General features: G+C 42.4%; 1 protein-coding gene across 1 annotated transcript in view; it reads left to right on the forward strand.

Moving 5' to 3' along the window:
* Positions 1-2,662: 2,662 nt before the first annotated feature.
* LOC129817496 (solute carrier family 35 member F1-like) overlaps positions 2,663-25,149 on the forward strand; it is a 166,055-nt gene continuing 143,568 nt past the window's right edge. The window contains exon 1 of the mRNA XM_055872799.1: positions 2,663-3,110. Within this exon, the coding sequence (XP_055728774.1) occupies positions 2,986-3,110 (125 nt within the window). The 5' untranslated portion in view covers positions 2,663-2,985. The remainder of the gene's footprint in view (positions 3,111-25,149) is intronic.

Genomic DNA, 25,149 nt, shown 5'->3' on the forward strand with positions numbered 1-25,149 from the left:
GTGTGTGCCTGTGCGTCTTTGGTGCATGACAATGTTTCGCAGCGCCTTTTCAACCTCCAGCGGATGGATGATTAGTGCTGTCTGGGAACATGTAATTGTTGGAAGCAGCCATTCCAAACATGTACCAACAGACGTAAATGAACCACATATGAATGACTACATAATAATAATGTAATATGTAGCCTAATTAAAGTGTGTGTTAGCAGATAATATCTAGAGTGTTCTAACTGGCATCGGTCCGTTACACAAACAGTTGGATGGATTTATTAGCTCCACAGGTATATTGTTCGGAGCAACACAGGTCAATACATTGACGAGGTATATCCTTGACCGCACCCGTCTCTCTGTGTACTAACAACCTGCTAAGCTTCTGAGGGGCTGAGACGGACAGTGAAAGTGTGTGTCATCAGTTCAGCCCATGAACAAGACTATGGCTATGTTTACACACGCAGCCTAATTCTGATATTTTTCCACTAATTGGTATTTTGACCAATCAGGTCAGCTCTTTTGCCAATAATTGGGAAAAATATCAGAATTGGGCTGCCTGTGTAGGACCCATCCCAATGGATGACCAAAATAGAGGAAGGAGAACACCCAGCATAGTTAAATATAGTCAGATATTTATAAAGTAAAGTAAGTCCATTTGTACACATATGGCCCCCATATCAGGAATACAAGGTCAAAGCTGTTCCATTGTCTCTAAGTCCGAATAGGATGAGAATCAGCGGTCTAGGACAGACTAAATCTTACAAACGGACAGTCACAAGTATTAAAGGTCTAGGATGGACTAAATCCATAGCTGCTATCAGCTACCCTGAGCGTTTTCCTCTGTTCCAGTGAAAAGTGATCTGTCCTCAGCTAATTCTGTGACTCCAGCACACAAAGAATAGGCTACTGCAAAATGCTATTGCGACAGAGATTCAATGGCCATTCACATCTTCCACAGCAGAATGTCTGTATTGTCACGCAGAAATATTTATACATACAATTTATTTATAGAAACAATTTACTTCATCAATTTCCCTGTCAATTACCCTTTAATTATGTGTTTCATTCTGCCTAATTAACAAGAGGGGTGAGAATGAGTCATCGTAATTTGTGCAGCAGCCGGCAGGTTGACAGGAAAGTGCAGTTACTTTCCAGATGCACAGGTAGTAGAGAGACTTCCTCAAACTGTTAAAGCCTGTGGAGGCACTTGATGTGGGCCACAACGACCCCACGAAACCCCTGCCATCTCCAGTGGGCATGTGAGTGGGCTGTTGGAGCCAACACTAGGGATAATATATTCATTGATATTCATTGTAGTTAAGGTATTTTTTTCACTGTTTGATTATCACTGATTATTTATTTGCCTGTTTGATCTCTCCCTCATGAAACACATGTACTGAAGAAGACTCAAGGAGTTGGTCCTATTGGTAAAGTAGTGTTGGCCAAAGAAGATCACGGTAAATTCCACCACCAATGTACCCCAAACCAAAGCCTTTATATAACCATAATGTGTTGTCCACCTGTCATCGTTCATGGCCTCATGATGATGTGTGTGACAGGGTGACGGATCCACATGGTGTTCCAGGTTGAAAAAAACCCACAGTTCTCCAGGACATAGGGACTGCTGTGCTGAGCCATGAAAATGGCTTAAATAGAGGCTGTAGTAAGCCCTCTGACACGGTGTAACATGGCCATTTGAATGACAATAATGAAACCCGATGATTCAACAGTATCTAGATTCTCATACACTGTGCTGCTGTAGAATTACATCAGAGAGAAGAGGCCTTTCCCTCCTATTGCTGCTCAGATTACATTTCATCATTCATCATTTCATTATTCATGGAACATGCTGTTTTTCTCCCTGTAAACATTGTGATTGTCGCTCTGAGTGACTCATGTGGTTTCCACCAGAAGATTGACAGCTCCAAAACAAGCCCGTCTTGACTGTCTGTGAAAATGTCCCTGTGTGGGCAGAGAAGCAGGGAGATAAAAAAGACTAGGTTATGTTGAGGTGTCTTTCTGACTAGAGGAAGCAAAGCTCAGCTCACTGTTTTTAGTTGTGCCTAAGTTCAAAACGGTCTCATCACCACTAACCCGTCTGTTGTTTGTGACAGCTTTCCTTGACATCTGATCTTGTGACAGCTAGCTTCGGTACAGAGTTAGGGAGGGCGGCAACACGAGACTATGCAACAGCTAACTTGACTTCAAGGTAGAGAGATTTTAAGGTTTGGTGAATAAAGTAGACAAATTCAAAGGCACTGGAAACATTGCTGTGATTCAACTGATATGGATCACATGACATTTATTTGAATTAATATACAAATATTCCCTTTCTTTTATCCATTAAAATAGAATCAGTAGGTTATATCCATATGGAATATTCAGTCAGTCCAGACCCTTTTGAAACTGAAAAAGTCAAAATAGGTTTACATCTCCATAATGCTTATTTTCGCCAATGAACACCTGCATTGCTTATCTGTTATAACCCCACACCAGACTATTTGTAGGGACTATGTATATAGAGCACAACTATCCGCTTTATCTGCAGGCTATTTACATTGCTGTATTCCAACAGTAGGCCTAAATCAGTGGGTTTATTCCTCATGTTCAACAGCACTAACTGTGGTGAAAGCCCTCTCCCTGCTGGCTAATAAAGGTAGTTCAAGTTCCTTCCAAAACCAGTCGCCTCTCATAATCACCGCACAGTCTGAAGCAGGCATTCAGAAAATGCACACTGACGAACCGGGGTACCTCTGCAAACATTTCATTAAGGAACAGGTGCATCTTTCATGAACTCCCCGCGTGTGTGGCCAACACACATTCTTCACTGTTTGTAAATACAGCAGCGTCATCATCTTCACCTGTGTGAACCATGGAATGAACGCTGAGGTTGTCCATCGCGCGCACCGATAATCGGATCTAGTCCCTCGTGGAGTACCCGAGCCCTACGTCCTCTCCCTGCACGGAGCAGAATGCACCCTGGTTTCTGATCGTTAAATGTTTAGTTCAGAGATGATATCCTCGCAGCAGAATCATGTTGTCACCACCATTGAGACAATGCCTCCTGAAACCATTACGGCATCGCCGACCCTGGTTCAAAGGATAAGAAAAGTGTTTAGCAGGTAAGAATGAGAAATGTTAGGTTACTCCCGACTTGACTGGACCAAATGTGATAAAATGCATACAATTCAAGCATAGGCTATGTATAATTATTCGTTTTTAATTTTACATCAAACACTTGACATAGCGTATTATTGTTGCTTCATTCGTTTCTTTTGTAAAGCACCACTTGCCAAGTTTAAATTCAGTGCACGTTTATCAAAACGTCATTTTCTGAAACAGCGGAGCAATTGGTCAGAGCAAGAAAAACACATTTCAGCAGTGTGTGAATGCAGTTTTACAGTAGCCTATATTTTCGTATTTCAATAAATATTGAAATGCTGTTTTTGGTTATGTGTTTTTGATATTTGTATGGAAACAATAGTGTTGTAGCATGAAGATTCAGCAATCATCAACCACCTGCATAAATCACAATTACCTAAAGTAGTAGCCTAGTGGTTCCCAAATTGTGGTGTCCAGTTGGGTCGCGCGGGTAGTCCATTCATAGGCGCTGTCTTCTGCCCTTGGGAGTACTGTTATCTTTTGGCCGGGGGACGCATATTTTTGCCGGGGGGCTTGGACTGAACTTTAAGCATCACTTGGGGTTACGGTTTTGGAAACATACCTATATTTCATATCAGCAAGATATAATTTTCAAAAAATCTAAAGGTTAAATTACTGCACACCGTTATAGGGTTAGTGTCCCAACACATCTCCATCTTAAAGCGCTTGTTACTAATTAGCTACAGTATCTAACGTGCTTGAACGTCTGTTTGTGAGTGTAACTGTGTAGGACGTATAGCGTAAGTGTAGTTAATCAACTGGAGATGCACCAGAAACCTGCTTCAGTAAGTGTACCTTTTTTATTTGAAAGATTATTTCTTGCTGATATGAAAGGTAAATTCCATATGTTTCGAAAACCATATCGCAAGTGATGATTGACATTTCTAAACGTTAAAACGGAGCATTGGGATTGTCGTTCACATGGTATCACCTGTATAGCTGATAACCCTATAATGCAGAATGCCTTGGTCCGTTGTATTTTTTTTGCATTGCAACTAAAACTTAAAAAAATAATTTGTATACATTTTCGAGATTAAAAAAACAACACTTCCAGTGTAAACATAGACTAAAACAAAGTATAGAAAAGATAATGGACCCATATTTTGAAATAATAACCTAATAATACATTTACAGTCAACAAAATAAAAGCTACACAATCAGGTCCCCATTGATTTTGTTATAATGTTTGAGCATAAGAACACAGCACTAAGACGTGCTTCGGGAACTTCGGAGACTACTAAGTATTTTTTTTTAAATCTCCCGCTTTGGCTGGATGTGTCATTGTGTAGTTCATACATGCATAATATTTGAGCAGAATTACTGTTCTACCTCAGTTCAACACAAAATCCCTAGTTTGAAAGCAATTTATTATATGGAAGCTGTGCCATTTTCCCCACATGGGCCAGCCCCCTAGCAATTCGAGTTCTAGCCAATGAGCTTCAGGCCCTGGCCATTTGAGTGACAGCAAGCAAGATGCACACACGGCAGACAGAGAAAGGGCAATGACGTGGTGTACATATCTGCACATATGTGAATACAGTATGCAATTTTCTGAGACTGCTTTTGGCTTGTGAGCGCTACTTTAAGAATTACTGGTTAAGAAGTATACAAAAGTATTGGAAAATCTCTTTAGATTTTGTGTAGAATTGCAGGAAATTAGTTTAAATCCAGAATGGATAGAATTGCAGAAAACTTGCCTTTAAAACTGCATCACTTTATTTCAGGTCCATAGCCAAATGTTCTCTCCGCTGCCAAGATTGTTTTTGACTTATTCTTTGGTCTGTTTGTTTTTCACCGCTCAACCCTTTTGGTGGGTTGTGACTCAAAAGACACCTCAATTGGCAGGTCACGAAGCAAAAAAGTTTGGGAAGCCCTGATGTAAACTGTTACAAACTATGGAAGAGTAATGTTTTGATTTTCATCCTGCTTGTGTTATGCTTTTAAAATGTGTTACTTTTCTCTCAAATTATGTCAAAAGCCCAAAACCAGCATTCCAGACTCTTTTAAGGGTTCAAATTAGCAATTGTAGTGTATGCTATTCACTGGTCAGAAAATAAGTAATTACTGGTCTCTGCAAATTCTGTGACAGTGGTCATCAGCATAATGTCAAGTGGAGAGTCTGGGTGAAAAATACCTGTCAAGCCCCTTTGTTCAGTGGTGTGTCCCAGTCAATCATAAGTTTGCCTTTTTTCTCTTCTTTATTATTTGAATTATATTTATTTATATATACACTACCGTTGAAACGTTTCGGGTCACTTAGAAATGTCCTTGTTTTTTAAAGAAAAACAAAAAAGAATTGTCCATTAAAATAACATCAAATTGATCAGAAATACAGTGTAGACATTGTTAATGTTGTAAATGACTATTGTACCTGGAAATGCAGATTTTTTATGGAATACCTACATAGGCATACAGAGGCCCATTATCAGCAACCGTCACTCCTGTGTTCCAATGGCACGTTGTTTTAGCTAATCCAAGTTTATAATTTTAAAAGGCTAATTGATCATTAGAAAACCCTTTTGCAATTATGTTAGCACAGCTGAAAATGGTTGTGCTGAGTAAAGAAGCAATAAAACTGGCCTTCTTTAGACTAGTTGAGTATCTGGAGCATCAGCATTTGTGGGTTCGATTACAGGCTCAAAAGGCTAGAAACAAAGAACTTTCTTCTGAAACTTGTCAGTCTAATTCTTGTTCTGAGAAATGAAGGCTATTCCATGTGAGAAATTGCCAAGAAACTGAAGATCTCGTACAACGCGGTGTACTTCTCCCTTCACAGAACAGCGCAAACTGGCCCTAACCAGAATAAAAAGAGGAGTTGGAGAACCCGGTGCACAACTGAGCAAGAGGACAAGAACATTACAGTGTCTAGTTTGAGAAACATACGTCTCACAAGTCCTCAACTGGCAGCTTCATTAAATAGTAGCCGCAAAACACCAGTCTCAACGTCAACAGTGAAGAGGCGACTCCGGGATGCTGGCCTTCTAGGCAGAGTTGCAAAGAAAAAGCCATATCTCAGACTGGCTAATAAAAATAAAAGATGGGCCAAAGAACACAGACACTGGAACTCTGCCTAGAAGGACAGCATTTACAATGACGGCCTAGACCGGCCAAACCCGGACCATGCTGGGCCAATTGTGCGCAGCCCTATGGGACTCCCAATCACGGCCGGTTGTGATACAGCCTGGATTCAAACCAGGGTGTCTGTAGTGACGCCTCTAGCACTGAGATGCAGTGCTTTAGACCGCTGCGCCACTCAGGAGCACCCACATGGGTCTTACAGCAAAGCCTTTCCAAACCATTTGGAGACTCATTAATTGAAAACAAGGGTTTACTTGAGTCATTCAAACCCCAGGACCAGAGTTGTTAAATTAATAGTCTGTTGCTTTTTTTATTCCTCTCTCTGCTAAGATTTGGTTTGGATCAACAGTGTGTGTGTGTGTTTGCCAGTGCCATATCACCTTAAGAAGTGTGTTTGTGTGTACACTCTATACTCGAGCAAGTGGTGCTTTGTGTTGGTTCCTCTCTTGTGGAATGTCTGTGGCATGTGCTTGTGTATCTGCTTATTGTGTGTGCCTCTGAGCCTCAGACCGGGGTAATGGAGGTCCAGCTGCGACAGTGAGAGGGCACAGTGGAGGATGACAGCTGGTGGTCTTGCCTTGGTCTGTCTACTCTCTACTTTCTCCCTCTCTTTGCCATCTGCTGCTCCTCTTCATCCCTAGAACTCCCATATAGCCAGAGAACAATGTCCCGCGAGGTGTAATCTGTGCAGGCCCCGATCGGGCTGCCCACTCGGCTGCTTTGGGGCTATTGTTGTCCTGGAGGGAGAAAATTCCACTCTCACTGTGAAAGTGACTCGCTGTTGTTTTTGTTATCAGGATGTTGCTAAGGGCTGCCCCAAATAATCAGGCTTCAAGGTTTCTGTGACCAGCTGGAAGTTACTGTACTGAACTGTCCAAGAATAAAATAATACTCTTTCTATGCCAAGAGATATGAAAAAGGCCATCTCTGAAATGGCTGGATGGATGCAGATAAATGTGCTTCTGATGGATTGGAGCATTCTTGTATCAGGGTTGTGAAGTGTTGTGTTTGCGGATGCTTGGATTAGCTGATGCCATGACGGAATATCAGAAAAGGGAGTCTGCTACACCACTAGATAGTAATCTATCACCTACCACCGATGAGTAATCTATCAACTACTCCTCTTTTTTTCCCATCATCTCTCTAACCTTTTAGCTATAGGCTAATGGCAGCTTCAGGATCTATTTGTTTTGATAAGGCTAAAAGTTTACATGCAAATCAATATTTGAAACAAAAACATTCATCAGGTAGTGTAATGTAGTGAGCAGGTAAACAATAGGTTTGTAAACTGCAGTATATAAATTATGTAAAGATGTACTCTATCCTAATTACAAGTAAAACAAGTTTGGGAACTGCTTTTCCCTTTAGGGACTGTGCAGTTGTATTGTTTTGCAGCATGTCACAGACTAACTGGAGGGAATTCATCAACACAACAACAGAGAACAACAGAGTAGCACAATTGCACCAAACTTGATTTCTGTCTCTTGACTTTATTCAGTCGAAGCAGATCTTTGGCTCTGTGGTAATTTCCCACAACAATGCGTTTACTGCAATGATCCATCTTTTTTCGCAGCTTTCGAGCTTTTCTTGGCTGCCTGACACTTTCTATTTTTTATTAAATATTACAAGAACTGTAATAACATTCATTGCTTGAATGGTGGGTTGTAAGACGAATAAAAAGAGACATGTCCTCTGAATCCATTATCTTATGGGTCATTTTTGTCCAGCCTGGCCCTAGGGCACAAACAAGACACATTTTATGCTTCACTGTAGAAAATGGAGGCTCCGTCTCCTTCAATGGAGCTCTTTTATTTCAATTACCAACCTTGTTGCGTTCTCTCACCTCATAAGATGTATTTCTTTGACTATTTTGCAATGGTGCAACTGGGCAATGTACACTGAGTATACCAAGCATTAGGGCCACCTCAGTGTTGCAGTTCTTGACACAAACCGGTGCAACTGGCACCTACTACCATACCCCGTTCAAAGGCACTTAAATCTTTAGTCTTGCCCACAGAGTTACACATGGAGTAAAACAAACATACAGTCAATAATACAGTAGAAAAATACGTCTATATACAATGTGAGCAAAGGAGGTGAGATAAGGGAGGTAAAGGCAAAAAAAGGCCATGGTGGCGAAGTAAATACAATATAGCAAGTAAAACACTGGAATGGTAGATTTGCAGTGGAAGAAATACACAATACATACACAATCCAAGGCTTAAAAATCCTTTAGTCCGTATCCTCTCCTTTATCTACACTGATTGAAGTGGATTTAACAAGTGACATCAATAACGGATCATAGCTTTCACCTTGATTCACCTAGTCAGTCTGTCATGGAAAGAGCAGGTGTCCTTAATGTTTTGAATACTCAGTGTATATCTGTAATGACAGTACTTTAGGCTGAGATCGATTACACACAGGATTGAGAGTGATCTAATCAGTTATAATATAGTAGTAAGGATAGATTCTGCCAGACATAGGATCTCTTTTACTCATTAGTTGTTGTCATTCAACCTTGTGAAAGTCAAGCAGATGGAGCACCTCAATTGGGAGGTTCATCGTTTCAACTCCTGAAAAGAGCTCCTGAGCAAATTTTAGGCAATGGCACTCTTCTTATCTGCAGCTGGAAATACAAACTTGTTCCACCTCTTCACACAACAATAATTAAACATGGATCAAGAAATGTGTGTGCTGAAGCAAAACATTTTTCTCACCGGTTCCTGCATTGCAAAAGAAAAGGCTGCTTGATAGAAATAGCTAGAAATTAACGGTGGCTTTGAAAATTTAGTGGCCGGCCGGTGGTTATTTTAATGGCTTTTAAACCAATGCTTTTTGGTTGTAATGTGTGATTGAGGCTCCAATTGGAGGGTTCCACTGCCAGGCAACCTGGGGTATAATACATGGAATTTGGGCGGCTGTCTGAGGAAACGGCAGGCGGCGAGCATTGTTCTGGTGCATCCAAGCCATTCACATGGCTAGGCAACACTTCCTGGGTCTCACAGCGCAACTTTGTTCCTCTTTCCTATGGCAGCATGACTAGGCACTGAACAGCTGAAGTTAAAATGGTTAGAATGTCTGGAACTATTAAAGGGAACCCCAGAATCTATCTGGCCCTTTAAGATGGAATGTGAAGACTGGTGCTTGGTTGAATCAAATACTTTCAAATATAAATTGATAACATTTTGTGAAATACTTAACTCAGCATGATATAGATAGTCATACAGAGCTTTGTCTAACAAGCAATCCTAGTCACTGTCTCTGCAAGCAGATCATCAATACTAAAGCTCTTTGCTGAGCCATGGTTGAATGTCACTTGCAGTTTTGTAGTTTAATTTCGGAGTGTAATTTCAATGTAAGTCAGGTCAAAGAGCCTTACATGAGAGTCAATCTGATGTCAAATGGAACCATAGAGTCAGACAAAAAGTTCACTCTGAGCAAAAGTTGAAACTGAAAATGGGGTATCCAGTCCCAGCAGGGCTAACCTTTGTCAAGTCTCAGATGTACAATGTCCTGTTTGTGTTTAGTTTAATACTGACAAATGCTACATTAGGGTGATTCCTCATGAAAATAGAACAAAAAAAGACCATGATTTGAGATTTTCACGAAATGTAATTAAAGGGTCCTTGTTAAAGGGGCAGTGCAGTTTAAAAATGTGACTTCCTGTTTTTTTAATGATATTTCCACACTGAGGTTGAAATAACACTGAAATTGTAAAAATGATAATAATCCTATTTTTGTGTAATTTCAGCCTGTTCAGGAGGGATGGTGTTTTTGGCCCAGATCATGGCATCACAATCTGATCTGATTATTCTGACCAATGACCAGTCATCTTTTATTTGCATATATGTATCCTCCTTCTTTGAAGGGGTAAGGCGTATTCAACTCTTACCCTACTGTAACGATCGTCTTGAGGACAATGAGTGGACCAAGGCGCAGCGGGTGATGAATACATAATGAATTTAATAAATGAAAGACGAAACACGAAGAACACTTGAATGAATTACAAAAATAACAAACGACGTAGACTGACCTGAACAAGAACTTACATAAACACGAAGAACGCATGAAACAGGAACAGACTACCTAAACGAACGAACAAACGAAACAGTCCCGTGTGGTGCAAACAGACACAGGAACAATCACCCACAAACAAACAGTGAGAAAAGCTTACCTTAATATGGTTCTCAGAGGAAACGTCAAACACCTGCCTCTAATTGAGAACCATATCAGGCAACACATTAAACCCAACATAGAAACACAATACATAGAATGCCCACCCCAACTCACGCCCTGACCAACTAAACACATACAAAAACAAGGAAAACAGGTCAGGAACGTGACAGAACCCCCCCCCCCCCCTCAAGGTGCGAACTCCGGGCGCACCCCCTAAAGTCTAGGGGAGGGTCTGGGTGGGCATCTGTCCACGGTGGCGGCTCCGGCTCTGGACGTGGTCCCCACCCCACCATAGTCAAACCCCGCTTCCGTAGCCTCCTCCAAATGGCCACCCTCCAAATTAACCCCACTGGATTAAGGGGCAGCACCGGACTGAGGGGCAGCTCCGGACTGATGGGCTGCTCATGGCTGGCGGAAGGCTCTGGCTGCTCATGGCTGGCGGAAGGCTCTGGCTGCTCATGGCTGGCGGAAGGCTCTGGCTGCTCATGGCTGGCGGAAGGCTCTGGCTGCTCATGGCTGGCGGAAGGCTTTGGCTGCTCATGGCTGGCGGAAGGCTCTGGCTGCTCCTGTCTGGCGGAAGGCTCTGGCTGCTCCTGTCTGGCGGAAGGCTCTGGCTGCTCCTGTCTGGCGGAAGGCTCTGGCTGCTCCTGTCTGGCGGAAGGCTCTGGCTGCTCCTGTCTGGCGGAAGGCTCTGGCTGCTCCTGTCTGGCGGAAGGCTCTGGCTGCTCCTGTCTGGCGGACGGCTCTGGCGGCTCCTGTCTGGCGGACGGCTCTGGCGGCTCCTGTCTGGCGGACGGCTCTGGCGGCTCCTGTCTGGCGGACGGCTCTGGCGGCTCCTGTCTGGCGGACGGCCCTGGCGGCTCCTGTCTGGCGGACGGCCCTGGCGGCTCCTGTTTGGCGGACGGCTCTGGCGGCTCCTGTCTGGCGGACGGCTCTGGCGGCTCAGGACAGACGGGCGGCTCGGAAGGCTCAGGACAGACGGGCGGCTCGGAAGGCTCAGGACAGACGGGCGGCTCGGAAGGCTCAGGACAGACGGGCGGCTCGGAAGGCTCAGGACAGACGGGCGGCTTTGAAGGCTCAGGACAGACGGGCGGCTTTGAAGGCTCAGGACAGACGGGCGGCTTTGAAGGCTCAGTACAGACGGGCAGCGCTTGGCAGACGGACAGCTCAGACGGCATTGGGCAGACGGGCAGTTCAGGCGCCGTTGGGCAGACGGCAGACTCTGGCCGGCTGAGGCGCACTGTAGGCCTGGTGCGTGGTACTGGAACTGGAGGTACCGGGCTAAGGACACGCACCTTCAGGCTAGTGCGGGGAGCAGCAACAGGACGCACAGGACTCTGGAGACGCACAGGAGGCTTGGTGCGTGGTGTAGGCACTGGTGGTAATGGGCTGGAGACACGCACCACAGGGCTAGTGCGTGGAGGAGGAACAGGGCTCTGGAGACGCACAGGAAGCCTGGTGCGTGGTGTAGGCACTGGTGGTACTGGGCTGGGGCGGGGAGGTGGCACCGGATATACCGGACCATGCAGGCGTACTGGCTCCCTTGAGCACTGAGCCTGCCCAACCTTATCTGGTTGTATGCTCCCCGTAGCCCGACCAGTGCGGGGAGGTGGAATAACCCGCACTGGGCTATGTAGGCGAACCGGGGACACCATGCGTAAGGCTGGTGCCATGTATGCCGGCCCGAGACGTACTGGTGGCCAGATGCGTTGGGCCGGCTTCATGACATCCGGCTCAATACTCAATCTAGCCCTGCCAGTGCGGGGAGGTGGAATAACCCGCACCGGGCTAAGCACACGTACAGGAGACACCGTGCGCTTTACCGCATAACACGGTGTCTGCCCGTACTCTCGCTCTCCATGGTAAGCTTGGGGAGTTGGCGCAGGTCTCCTACCTGACTTCGCCACACTCCCTTGTAGCCCCCCTCCAAGAAATTTTTGGGCTTGACCCACAGGCTTCCGTGCTAGCCGCGTACCCTCATAACGCCGGTTCCTCTCTCCGGTTGCCTCTGCTCTCCTAACTGCCTCCAGCTGTTCCCATGGGAGGCGATCTCTTCCAGCCAGAATCTCCTCCCATGTGTAGCAACCCTTGCCGTCCAAAACTTCCTCCCATGTCCATTCCTCCTTCATGCGCTGTTGCTGCTGCCCGTTAACCCGCTGCTTGATCCTTCGTTGGTGGGTGATTCTGTAACGATCGTCTTGAGGACAATGAGTGGACCAAGGCGCAGCGGGTGATGAATACATAATGAATTTAATAAATGAAAGACGAAAAGCGAAGAACACTTGAATGAATTACAAAAATAACAAACGACGTAGACTGACCTGAACAAGAACTTACATGAACACGAAGAACGCATGAAACAGGAACAGACTACCTAAACGAACGAACAAACGAAACAGTCCCGTGTGGTGCAAACAGACACAGGAACAATCACCCACAAACAAACAGTGAGAACAGCCTACCTTAATATGGTTCTCAATCAGAGGAAACGTCAAACACCTGCCTCTAATTGAGAACCATTTCAGGCAACACATTAAACCCAACATAGAAACACAATACATAGAATGCCCACCCCAACTCACGCCCTGACCAACTAAACACATACAAAAACAAGGAAAACAGGTCAGGAACGTGACACCTACAAGCTTTTTTTCGGTTCTACCTGATAATTAATATTATCCACCTGGTGTCGCAGGTCTAAATCAGTCCCTGATTAGAGGGGAACAATGAAAAACCACAGTGGAACTGGCTTCGAGGTCCAGAGTTGAGTTTAAGGGCTCTAGATGATCCTATCCGCCAAGCAGGGCTGTGTATGTAAATATATTTACATTTGTATCAACAAGCCCACACTATCAGAAGGAGCATTTCAATGGCAAAAGGAGGCTCAGAGAAATAACACACAGTGATGTATTAGACATACAGTGATTTAAAAAGTGCATGGGTGCTTTAACATATATTTAAAATGTGTATCTTAAAGCATGATTGAGAAATAATTAATTGTAAATTGGAATATTTGAGATATTTTTGCCTTACCCAGGCCCTCTTTAAAGAGATTCTTTGGTACTTTTGTATACTTTTTAGCCAGTAATTCTGAAAGTAGCGCACACAAGCCAAAAGTAGTCCCAGAAAATTGTGTATTAAGTCACATGTGCCAATATGTGCACCACGTCATTGCTCTCGCTCTCGCTCTGCTCTGTGGGCGTCTTCCTAGCTGTCACTCAAATGGCAAGGGGCTGAAGCTAGAACTTGAATTGCTAGGGGGCTGGCCCACATGAGGGAAAATGGCGCAGCACACCTTGCAGTAAAAAGCTGCTTTCAAACTAGGGATTTCATGGTTAATTGAGGTAAAACCATAGATTATGCATGTATGAACTACACTTTATCTAGGTATCCATCCAATTGGCGACAGATTTTCAATGCAAATATTCAAAAATATGCATAAAGAAAACTGAAATGCGCCATTTCCCACCAGTGGTGTGTTTCCACCAAACTGACTTGTTACGGTTAAAAATCAGTGCGTAATGACATAATAAAAATCAAAAGTTCAATGTGTTTCCATCACATTTTCCACTCCAGGCTAGGTAGGCTAGTCTACATGATGAGATCATTATGGATAATATTTTTACTTGTCAAATGTCAGTCAAGCATTGATCATCATGTCAACAGGATAAGACGCTCTATTTATTGGAAAGGAGCATCAAGCTCATTACCGTGCACGTTTACTTCCCTGTGAAGTTCATCATAATTTATCGTAGTGGGAGGACCACACACCATATCATTGTGTGACTCCAAGTTTACTTTGATATGATGGATATTATATCAATATTTACACTGCCATTTCTCGCATAATTTATTTTACGGACACAAAAAGATCTCACCATGTTGAACGAACAAATTATCTGTCTGCATTTATAAAATTGTACCAAAACTTCCTGTTTCTATCACAGCTGTTGTGATTTTTTTTACTGTATGACTTTACTCACATGGAAACTGTGGATGGAAATGGGGATATTGACACATCCAGCCCAAAGCCAGAGGTTTAAGAATACTTACTATGTCACCAAAGTTCGGAAGCATTTCTTTAAGACTCCATAATGTTTTATCTGTAGGTGCTACAAAGCAAAACTTGGTGTCATATGAAGACTTACCGCTTGCTCTGTAGGCCTATGAATAGTATTTTAATGTCAATAATATTTTCGTACATTAATTTACTAATATTGAAAATATAAACCTGAATATTGAAAATATTACATTTTTGATTTGGCTAATATTTCAGTTGAACATAATATACTCTACGGGCATATCAAAGTTCCAGAGTGGGATCTCTGCTACTTTTTAGCGTTACGATACAATTTGTAAACATTACCAACAGAGTGAAGGTGAAATGGATTCAAAATGGTCGCCCTCTACAGGTGATTCGCAGGATTTGCAATGATATACAGTAAGTGAAAGGAGGACTGTGATTGGTTACGTTGTCTACTATGACAATGTCTATGTATAAAATGGGCCTGACTTTAAAACTAGTAGAGATCCCACTCTGGAACTTTAATATATGCCCGTAGAGTAGATTATGTTCAACAATATATGAAAACATTAGCCAAATAATTTTTGACATATTTAAAATATTAATGTTCATATTTTTCAATATTCATAAATGAATGTAAGAAAATGGATATTGAAATAAAAATTCTACGTTTTCTTTGTAGCATTTACCGATGTAACAGTAGAGTCATCAAGGAGGTCTGGGTAAGGCCAAATTGTCACAAATGTTCAAACTTCAATTAATTATTTCTTAATTATGCTTTAAGATACACATGTCAAATACAGTATATGTCAACAATCCTTCCTCAAAAGGACCATTCTATGGATTCAATTACGTGGAAATCAAATAAATCATGGTGTTTTTTTTGTTCTTGTTTCCTTATGGAATCACCCATTGCATCACACTCTATTGTGACCACTTCACTGCTCCTTTTGCAGTTAAATGTCATTATTCACAGGCTGCCACACTCCTCAAAAGAAAATAATGAGTTAAGGAAAAGGCTGTCACAACTATGAGATTCATGGTCATGCGATTGTCAGTTTGTTAAAAAATGAAGGATGCTGTCTGCCATTTACATCTGCATTTGTCTCTGAAAATAACCTTGTTGTCAGCCATCCCCCTTTACAAGAGTTAATTGACCGTACAATGCATTCGGAAAGTATTCAGACCCCTTGACTTTTTCAAAATTCTGTTACATTACAGCCTTTTTCTAAAATGGATTAAATAGTTTTTTCCCCCTCATCAATTCACACACAATACCCCATAATGACAAAGCAAATGTATTAAAAATGAAAAACCGAAATATTACATTTACATACACTACCGTTCAAAAGTTTGGGGTCACTTAGAAATGTCCTTGTTTTTGAAAAGAAAACACATTTTTTCGTCCATTAAAATAACATCAAATTGATCAGAAATACAGTGTAGACATTGTTAATGTTGTAAATGACTATTGTAGCTATAAACGGTAGATTTTTTAATGGAATACCTACATAGGCATACAGAAGCCCATTATCAGCAACCATCACTCCTGTGTTCCAATGGCACGTTGTGTTAGTTAATCCAAGTTCATAATTTTAAAAGGCTAATTGATCATTAGAAAACCATTTTGCCGTTATGTTAGCACAGCTGAAAACGGTTGTGCTGATTAAAGAAGCAATAAAACTGGCCTTCTTTTGACTAGTTGAGTATCTGGAGCATCAGCATTTGTGGGTTCGATTACAGGCTCAAAATGGGCAGAAACAAAGAACTTTCTTCTGAATCTCATCAGTCTATTCTTGTTCTGAGAAATGAAGGCTATTCCATGCAAGAAATTGCCAATAAACTGAAGATCGTGTACAACGCGGTGTACTACTCCCTTCACAGAACAGCGTAAACTGGCTCTAACCAGAATAGAAAGAGGAGTGGGAGGCCCTGGGGCACAACGGAGCAAGAAAAACCAGTCTCAAAGTCAACAGTGAAGAGGTGACTCCGGGGTGCTGGCCTTCTAGGCAGAGTTCGTCTGTTGAGTGTCTGTGTTCTTTTGCCCATCTTAATCTTTTCTTTTTATTGGCCAGTCTGAGATATGGCTTTTTCTTTGCAACTCTGCCTAGAATGCCAGCATTCAGATTAGGGCCTAATGTGAAGAGTGTTGCCTCTTCACTGTTCACCTAAGAAGCTTCTAAGTGACCCCCTGAGAAGCTTGATGGTAGGCAGCTATTTAACAAAACAAGTAAAAAATGAATCCACAATTGTTTTGATGTGGTAATATTCTGCTAATCAGACATTGCAGTGCATTTCAACACTGCTGTATCGGATGCCTTGCAAATAGCTTGGAGCTATGGCTCAGTGAACTGGTACTTTTTTCCCCAGTGGGGTAATTCTGCTTTTGTTTTGTTTCACACCAATGGAATCAGGAGATATTTTCTGTTTGGAATTTCAGCCCCTGCACATTTAAAAAGCAAGGCAACAGTAAACATTTAGTCCCCACGAATGATGCAGTTTTCCTTGTGAGGAGAGGGACCTACAGTGCCTTCAGAAAGTATTCATACCCCTTGACTTATTCCACATTTTGTTGTTACAGCCTGAATTCAAAATAAATTTAATTGATCTACACACAATAACCCATAATGGCAAAGTAAAAACATGTTTTTAGAAATTGTTGCAAATTTATTGAAAATGAAAAACGAATATCTAATTTGCATAAGTTTTTACAAGCCTGCGTCAATACATGTTAGAATTACCTTTAGCAGCGATTACAGCCGTGAGTCTTTCACGGTAAGTCTCTAAGAGCTTTGCACACCTGGATTGCACAATATTTTCACTTTTTTTTTGTGATTCTTTTAATCTCTGTCAAGTTGGTTGTTGACAGCCATTTTCAAGTCTAGTTTTTAGGCAGATTTAAATCAAAACTGTAACTAGGCCACGTCTTGGTAAGAAACTCCAGTGTATATTTGGCCTTGTGTTTTAGGTTATTGTCCTGCTGAAAGGTGCATTTTTCTCCAAATATCTGTTGGAAAGCAGACTGAACCAGGTTTTTCTGCAGGATTTTGCCTTTGCTTAGCTCTATTCCGTTTATTTTTATCCTAAAAAAACTCCCTAGTTCTTGCCGGTGACAAGCATACCCATAGCATGATGCATCCACCACCATGCTTGGAAATATGAAGAGTGGTACTCAGTGATGTATTGTGTTGGATTTGCCCCAAATATAACACTTTGTTATACCCGAATTGTCATAACTTCCCCATGCTTAAAGGGATATTCAGTGTCTGCTTTTTATTTTATTTTGACCCATCTACCAATAGGTGCCCTTCTTTGCAAGGCATTAGAAAACTTCCCTGGTCTTTGTGGTTGAATCTGTGTTTAAAATTCACTGCTCGACTGAGGGACCTTACAGATACAGTGCATTACAAAAGTATTGAGAAAGTTACAGACGCATAAATATCATAGCCCCCCCCCCCCCCCCAAATGCTAACATCCCCTGTTATTGTAATGGTGAGAGGTTAGCATGTCTTTGGGGTATGATATTTGTGCGTCCAACTTTCTCACGATTCATTATTCACGATTCATTCAGTATTATCCGTAATCATGGTAGCATCCACATTAATGTAGAAGTGTTTAGAAACATATTATATTCTTAGTTTGAGGGTTCTAGAGGATCTTACCAAAACACAGCATTTTCTCATCATGTTTGAACATGAGGGAGATAAGCGAGACGAAGAGAAATTAAATGGGCTTTTTTTGTTGGCTGCTGTCACCTGAATTTGAGAGACACAGTGTATTCAGCCACTCTCAAACTGCAACAAGGGAAGATTAGAAAGATGGGGGGGGGGGGGACAACTTATCACAGCTCTGGGGTTAATTAAAATGGCAGGATCACTGTGCCTGTCTTGCTGGGGTTTGACTTTCAGGACCTTACTACTGTAGCGCACGCTCGGCATGGCAGTGATTTACCATTTCCTGCTTCTACACCAGCCTGTGATAATGTGGCGTAGCTTAGATGGCAGGGACATCTCAGGGCCATGAGTCATTCCACAAGACACGTGCTACATATATTCTCAGGCTGGACATGGAAACCAACACAGTGAGAGTATATTGAGGGGGTGGTAAAGGCATTATCTTACCATCATGGAGGTCTTCTGTCAGTTCCTGTGTTGTACTAACGTGTGTTGGTACAGTACAGGATGTTGCTAGAGAACACTGTTTCCAGTGAAGGAAATATGAGGGCACCACTGTGTGAGTGCTTCAGTTTATAGCATTAAGGAACTTATGCAGCAAATTCAATCTCAATCAGGAACATTCTGAACATTGAGGAAAATGCTTTAGGAAGTGCTACTGCCGGAGTAAGACCGTTCTCTCAGGAGTGTCACAGTGACTCCTGAGGAATAGTGGGGAAAGTGTTGAGGAGGGACAACAACTAGGACCTCTCCATCTTTACAATCAGTGGCACTAACAACAGAGAACAGACATTCATTTCTAGAAGATAGTAGATGTAGTTTTATACTATCAAACCTCATTGACCGAGATTTGTAAACAGAATGATATGCTTGGAGACATCTATTTAATGCAATGATTTAATGTTGACTGTCATTTAATTGATGATAGGTTTCTATTGATCTCACTTTGATTGAGCATGTGCCATACGAAATTGGCAACAACATACAATGTGCCACTGCACATTAAAAACATACCTGCCGGCATATGGAGAGACATTTGTCAGAGTGAAACCTAACACTGCACAGATTCATCATGGCATATGCAATATTAAACCTTAAGTTCCCCTGGTGCCAGGCGTCACATAAAACACTTATCTAATGGTGGAGAACAACTGCTGAGGAAGTTCACTTTTTTTTTTTTTTTACATTTCGGTAATTTATTAGCAGACAGAGCAACAATTAGGATTAAGTGCCTTGCTCAAGGGCACAAGGGCAGATTTTCCCCCGAGTCGTCTCTGTGATTCAAACCAGCTTCCTTTCGGTTACTGGCCCAACGATCTTAACCGCTAGGCTACCTGCCGCCCCTAAGTTTATTAATTACATCACCTCCATGCTTGATATTCCCATCCTGCCTGAGAGGTTTTTTTACATGCAGAGTGACCACTCACTCAGACAACCACACCAGGCCACCGACATTCCCCCAGGACCCAGGGAGTTTAGCAGGCTCCGAAAACACAGCCCCACGAATGAATAGGGATCTGTGGGCGAGAGAGCTGAGAGTGCTGGGTATAATCCCTGAATGTGACTGTCTGGATGTAACTAATTAGCTAGTGGTGCTAGCCAGGTCTATCCCGGCAAACTACAGCGCTCCCCAACTATTGAGGCCAGGCTTGGTGAAGTAGGTCAGCGCTGTGAAACAAGCCGTCAACCACCATGGACCCAGCAAGTCCATCCCCTGTGACACTGGTGGAACAGCCTTCATTTGACCAGACAGGGTGAGACAAGGGGAGGATGATGAGAGAGAGAGGAAGAGGGAGAGAGAGAGGCAGAGAGAGAAAAAATATTTTGAATTTTGAGACGAAATAGAGAGACAGAGCCTGAGACAGGAGGAAACAGAGAGAACACGACATTATCTTTCTTCCATGTCTCAATAAGGACTTTTTCCATGCAAGCTTCCTCACACAGAGGCGATGAATGGCCATGTGTGTGAAGAAGTGACCCCCCACAAAAATACTGGTTTACTCCTCCAGGGGTCATGAATTCGGGATAAGGGGGAACAAAGAGGGATTCTGTGGACCGCAATGATGAGATCACACACAGGACACACCAGCTCTGTCCCTGACTGTTATTCTTAAGGCACTGAGCAGTGAGGCGACTGAGTCACAGGGCCTCAGGCCTAGAGTATAACCCGCAGCAAAACAGTGTAGCCTGATTCTGTCCGTCTGTCGGTTGGTCTATTAAGCCGTCACTTTCTGTGTTTTTCTGTCACTGTATCCGTCTGTCAGTTAGGCAGGAGAGAAGGTAGCTATCCTTTCCCTGGCTGATAGCTGATTGAGATAGCATTGGCAAAAGCGCAATGAGGAGAGACTACAAATGGAAGGATTCTCTACACTGAAAAGAAACCTCTGTCTTCAAATAAATCACTGAGCAGTGATTGCTCTGTGCTTGAATACTGCAGGCCACTAGTGTTTTACCTTATGTTCAGTGTGATATAAAAAATAAAGATATCTCTTCCGGTATCCAGTAAGAATTGATATGTTTTATGTTTGAAATATAGGTGGATTCAAAGCTATTAACTGAGGTAATTTATCATACTGTGATACTATCATACTTTTATATTCAAAGTTCGACACAGCATTGTGTTAAAGACTAAATCATAACTCTGGTTAAAGACTTGTGTTAAAGATTAAATCATAACTGTGAGTTATTTTTACCATGTGGAAAGCCCTGCTGTGTTATGTGAATGTCTTCCTATAATGTCATCCTATTGGAGCCATTATTCTGTCTATTTTAGGGTAACACATTTTTGGAAGGGAACATTGCCTTGATTATTTCTGATGTTTGCATGCTTATACACATCAACACAAAACTTGATTGCAATCACAGCCCGGTTGTTGACAATGCATTGCATTAGGAAGTACTCATAGTATGTTTGTGGCATGCATTCCTTCCTGGAACTGGGAGTGCTGTTTGTGTGGCAGAGTCTATTGATTACTGCCTTGGACTCTTTATTCATTCCCTTTTGAGTGTGAAGGTTTCTGAGGGGACTTGAAGTTATCAAAAGGTGTCTAGTCAATACCCAATTCATTACCATATTACACTGAACAAAAATATAAACGCATCATGTAAAGTGTTGGTTTCATGAGATGAAATAACTAGTCCCAGAAATGTTCAATACGCACAAAAAGCTTATTTGGTGCACAAATTTGTTTACATCCCTGTTAGTGAGCATTTCTCATTTGGTATATCAAGAAAATGATTAAATAGCATGATCATTACACAGGTGTACCTTGTGCTGGGGACAATAAAAGGCCACTGTAAAATGGGACGTTTTGTCACATAACACAATGCCACAGATGTCTCAAGTTTTGAGGGAGCGTGCAATTGGCATGCTGACCCAAGGAATGTACACCAGAGCTGTTGCCAGATCATTTTATGTTTATTTCTCTACCATAAGCCGCCTCCAACAACGTTTTAGAGAATTTGGCAGTACGTCCAACCGGCCTAACAACTACAGACCAGGTGTAACAATGCCAGCCCAGGACCTCCACATTTGTCTGAGACCAGCCACCCCGACAGCAGATGAAACTGAGGAGCGTTTCTGTCTGTAATAAAGCCCTTTTGTGGAGAAAAACTCATTCTGATTGTCTGAGCCTGGCTCCCCAGTGTGTGGGCCTGGCTCCCAAGTGGATGGGCCTATGCCCTCCCAGGCACACCCTTGGCTGTGCCTCTGCCCAGTCATGTGAAGTCCATAGATTAGGGCCATATTAATTGATTTCAATTGACTGATGTCCGTATATGAACTGTAACTCAATAAAATCTATGAGATTGTTGCATGTTATTGTTCAGTATAGTTGCATGTTAGGTTTACATGACCTGTACCACATACTGAACCATGTATCGTAACTACCATTTACTCAAAGTAGCTTACTAATCTACAGTAGGTGATGGATGGAAAAGAACAAGCGATGGAAGCATGCCTGGCAGTTGAATATGCTAGCAATATGCACCATCATAGGCCTGTCCACCTGCTGTGTCTGTCTGCTGTGTCTGCTTTTGGAACAGTGATGAACTGTTCTATTCAGAACTCATGGAGCTGCCAGTGCATGGATTAAATATGCATCTCTTAAAGCAGGTAGAAAGATGAAGAGCTCTGCTCAGCACTGGCTTCACTCGCTTGCCCATGTTTGACAGGTGGCCAGACTGATGGGACAGTGGAGAAGTGCTGAGGGCTGCTGACTTTCTATTTGAAAAATTGCCATAGTCCTACTAGTCAGAGGTCCAAAGGCGTAGTGGCGCTGTCTGTAAAACCCTCTGAGAGGAGAGAGTGCATACATAGACATTGTGACCGGACCATTTTTTATTCCTTTGTTCTAGTCATGTTTTCTCCACCGCATATGGCTTTGTGCTTTTAAAAACAGCTTGTCTCGGCAGTAGCTTGTTTGAACTAATGACTGATTCCTCTGCTTGCAGACTGATGAAACACTCGTGTGTGTTCTTTTTTTAGAATGGCTATCTGCTTTTTTATCTAGACAGTCCTGCTTGATGGTGCCTCTATCACTATGAGTAGAGATGTTGATGGAAGACAACAAAAAAACTAGCTTTTTGGTAGCTTCTTTCATGACGAGAAAAAAATGCATGGTTTCATTCTGCTTGCATGCTAGACAATGTGTACAACAGTCTCTGGTGCTTTTGTCAGTCATATCCCAAGTGCATGTGCTATTCCTTTTGACATGTTTAAATCAGAACATTTATTGCTTCAGGTGTCTGTACATTTGTCAGCGCAAGACACAGTACATCTCTGAAAGAAAAAAATCGCTGTCAAACTAGCAAACAGCACACGTCTCCTGTCACAGCTCTCCAGTGACTTTCAGTGTTTGCTCTTCTCAGCGAAAGTGTCTTGGAGCCAAAATATTTTCCATTTGAACTATCTTGGCTACACCTCTGATGCCAAGGCTATGGGTTTTTGTAGTTTATGTATTTTTGGGATAAATATTTCAGGTTCGGCAGTCATCGTTCGTTTTATGTACGTAGACAGTTGGGTGAACAGTCAAAAGGGAATGGGAGAGAAAGAGGAAGGGAGTCAATTGAAATGGAAACTGGTGTTCTTGCCTTCCGGGCCTCAGCAGGACAGTTCAGGTTCATCTGGATGGGGGCTCAGAGAGCACCAGGGAACTCTGCATGTTAACTGTTTCTTTATCTTACACTACCTTCTGCTCTGAATTGATAGGTGGATACTAGAGCAGAAGCAATGGGGGAGACTTAGCTCTCTGAGATTCATCCCTTTCTGCCCGCTGGTGTCAGGAGATGCACTGTTGCAGTTCTTGACACAAACCGGTGCGCCTGGAACCTACTACCATAGCCTGTTCAAATAAAGGTTAGATAAAAAAAATTAAGTACCATACACTGTTCAAAGGCACTTAAATATTTTGACTTTCCCAGTCACCCTCTGAATGGGAATTGTCTTGAGGCTTAAGATGTCTTCTTCATCTACACTGATTGAAGTGGATTTTTTTTCTTCTTGTCTTTAACTCTGCATTGTTGGAAAAGGACCCGTAGGTAAGCATTTCACTGTTAATCTAAATCTGTTGTCTACGAAGCATGTGACAAATCAAATATGGTTTGATTTGAAGGAAATAATCAACAACACGGCCCCACGGCTGTGGAAGGAATGGCGTATCTACATTTTCAGGTAGAAAAAAGTATGTAGAATGCCGGAGCGTATTACAAGGAGCCACCCCTTTTGTGGCGAAAAATGTCATTGCAACTCTCTGAATCTTGCGTCTGTATATAGAGCTTGTAATGGGGTAAGCTTTAGTGGGGGCACTAGCAGCAGAGGGGCCAAAACACCAGCATGTTAGAACCTGCTGTAGCCAACTAGCCAGCCATGTGTTTTCTTCTGCCTGACCAAAACATGATGATGTTCTATGATGAACACCATCCCAACCGTGAAGCACGGGGGGGGCAGCATCCTGTTGTGGGGGTGCTTTGCTGCAGGAAGGACTGGTGCACTTCACAAAATAGATGGCATCATGAGGTAGGAAAATTATGTGGATATATTGAAGCAACGTCTCAAGACATCAGTCAGGAAGTCAAAGCTTGGTCACAAATGGGTCTTCCAAATGGACAATGACCCCAAGCATACTTCCAAAATTGTGGCAAAATGGCTTAAGGACAACAAAGGCAAGGTATTGGCCATCACAAAGCCCTGACCTCAATCCCATAGAACATTTGTGGGCAGAACAGAAAAAGTGTGTGCGAGCAAGGAGGCCTACAAACCTGACTCAGTTACACCAGCTCTGTCAGGAGGAATGGGCTAAAATTCACCCAACTTATTGTGGGAAGCTTGTGGAAGGCTACCCGAAACGTTTGACCCAAGTTAAACAATTTAAAGGCAATGCTACCAAAAACTAATTGAGTGTATGTAAACGTCTGACCCACTGGGAATGTGATGAAAGAAATAAAAGCTGAAATAAATAATTCTCTCTACTATTATTCTGATATTTCACATTCTTAAAATAAAGTGGTGATCCTAACTGACCTAAGACAGGGAATTTTTACTTGGATTAAATGTCAGGAATTGTGAAAACTGAGTTTAAATGTATTTGGCTAAGGTGTATGTAAACTTCCGACTTCAACTGTATAATGTAAAACTCTATCAGTATCAACAACTCTTGACCAAGCAATGGACCTACATGGTAAAGGAGAGGGGGGACGGCATTTTATTATCTGATAAAAATATAGAATATTTCTTACTGTAAACTCTACTTTCTTGCTGTAAATTTCATTTTGTGAGCTCAAATAATTGACTCCTGACAGTACGTAAATGGTTTTATGTTTATACAAAAGATTGTTAGTGTTGTCATGTCGGTTAATATGTGTAACGAGGTCCTGCGTTATGTGTATTGTATAATGTGAAATCGGAAAAAATATTGATCACAAAAAAAAAGAACTAGGACAATGTTTGAGGTTACACCGGAAAGTACAATAATATTTGCCAGGGTATTTTATTTTATAGCTAACTTGCTATGTTTTTAGCCTTCCGAAAGCCAGGTAACCAGGCTGCCA

This window comes from Salvelinus fontinalis, chromosome 20, assembly GCF_029448725.1.
Source record: "Salvelinus fontinalis isolate EN_2023a chromosome 20, ASM2944872v1, whole genome shotgun sequence".
Taxonomy (NCBI): domain Eukaryota; kingdom Metazoa; phylum Chordata; class Actinopteri; order Salmoniformes; family Salmonidae; genus Salvelinus; species Salvelinus fontinalis.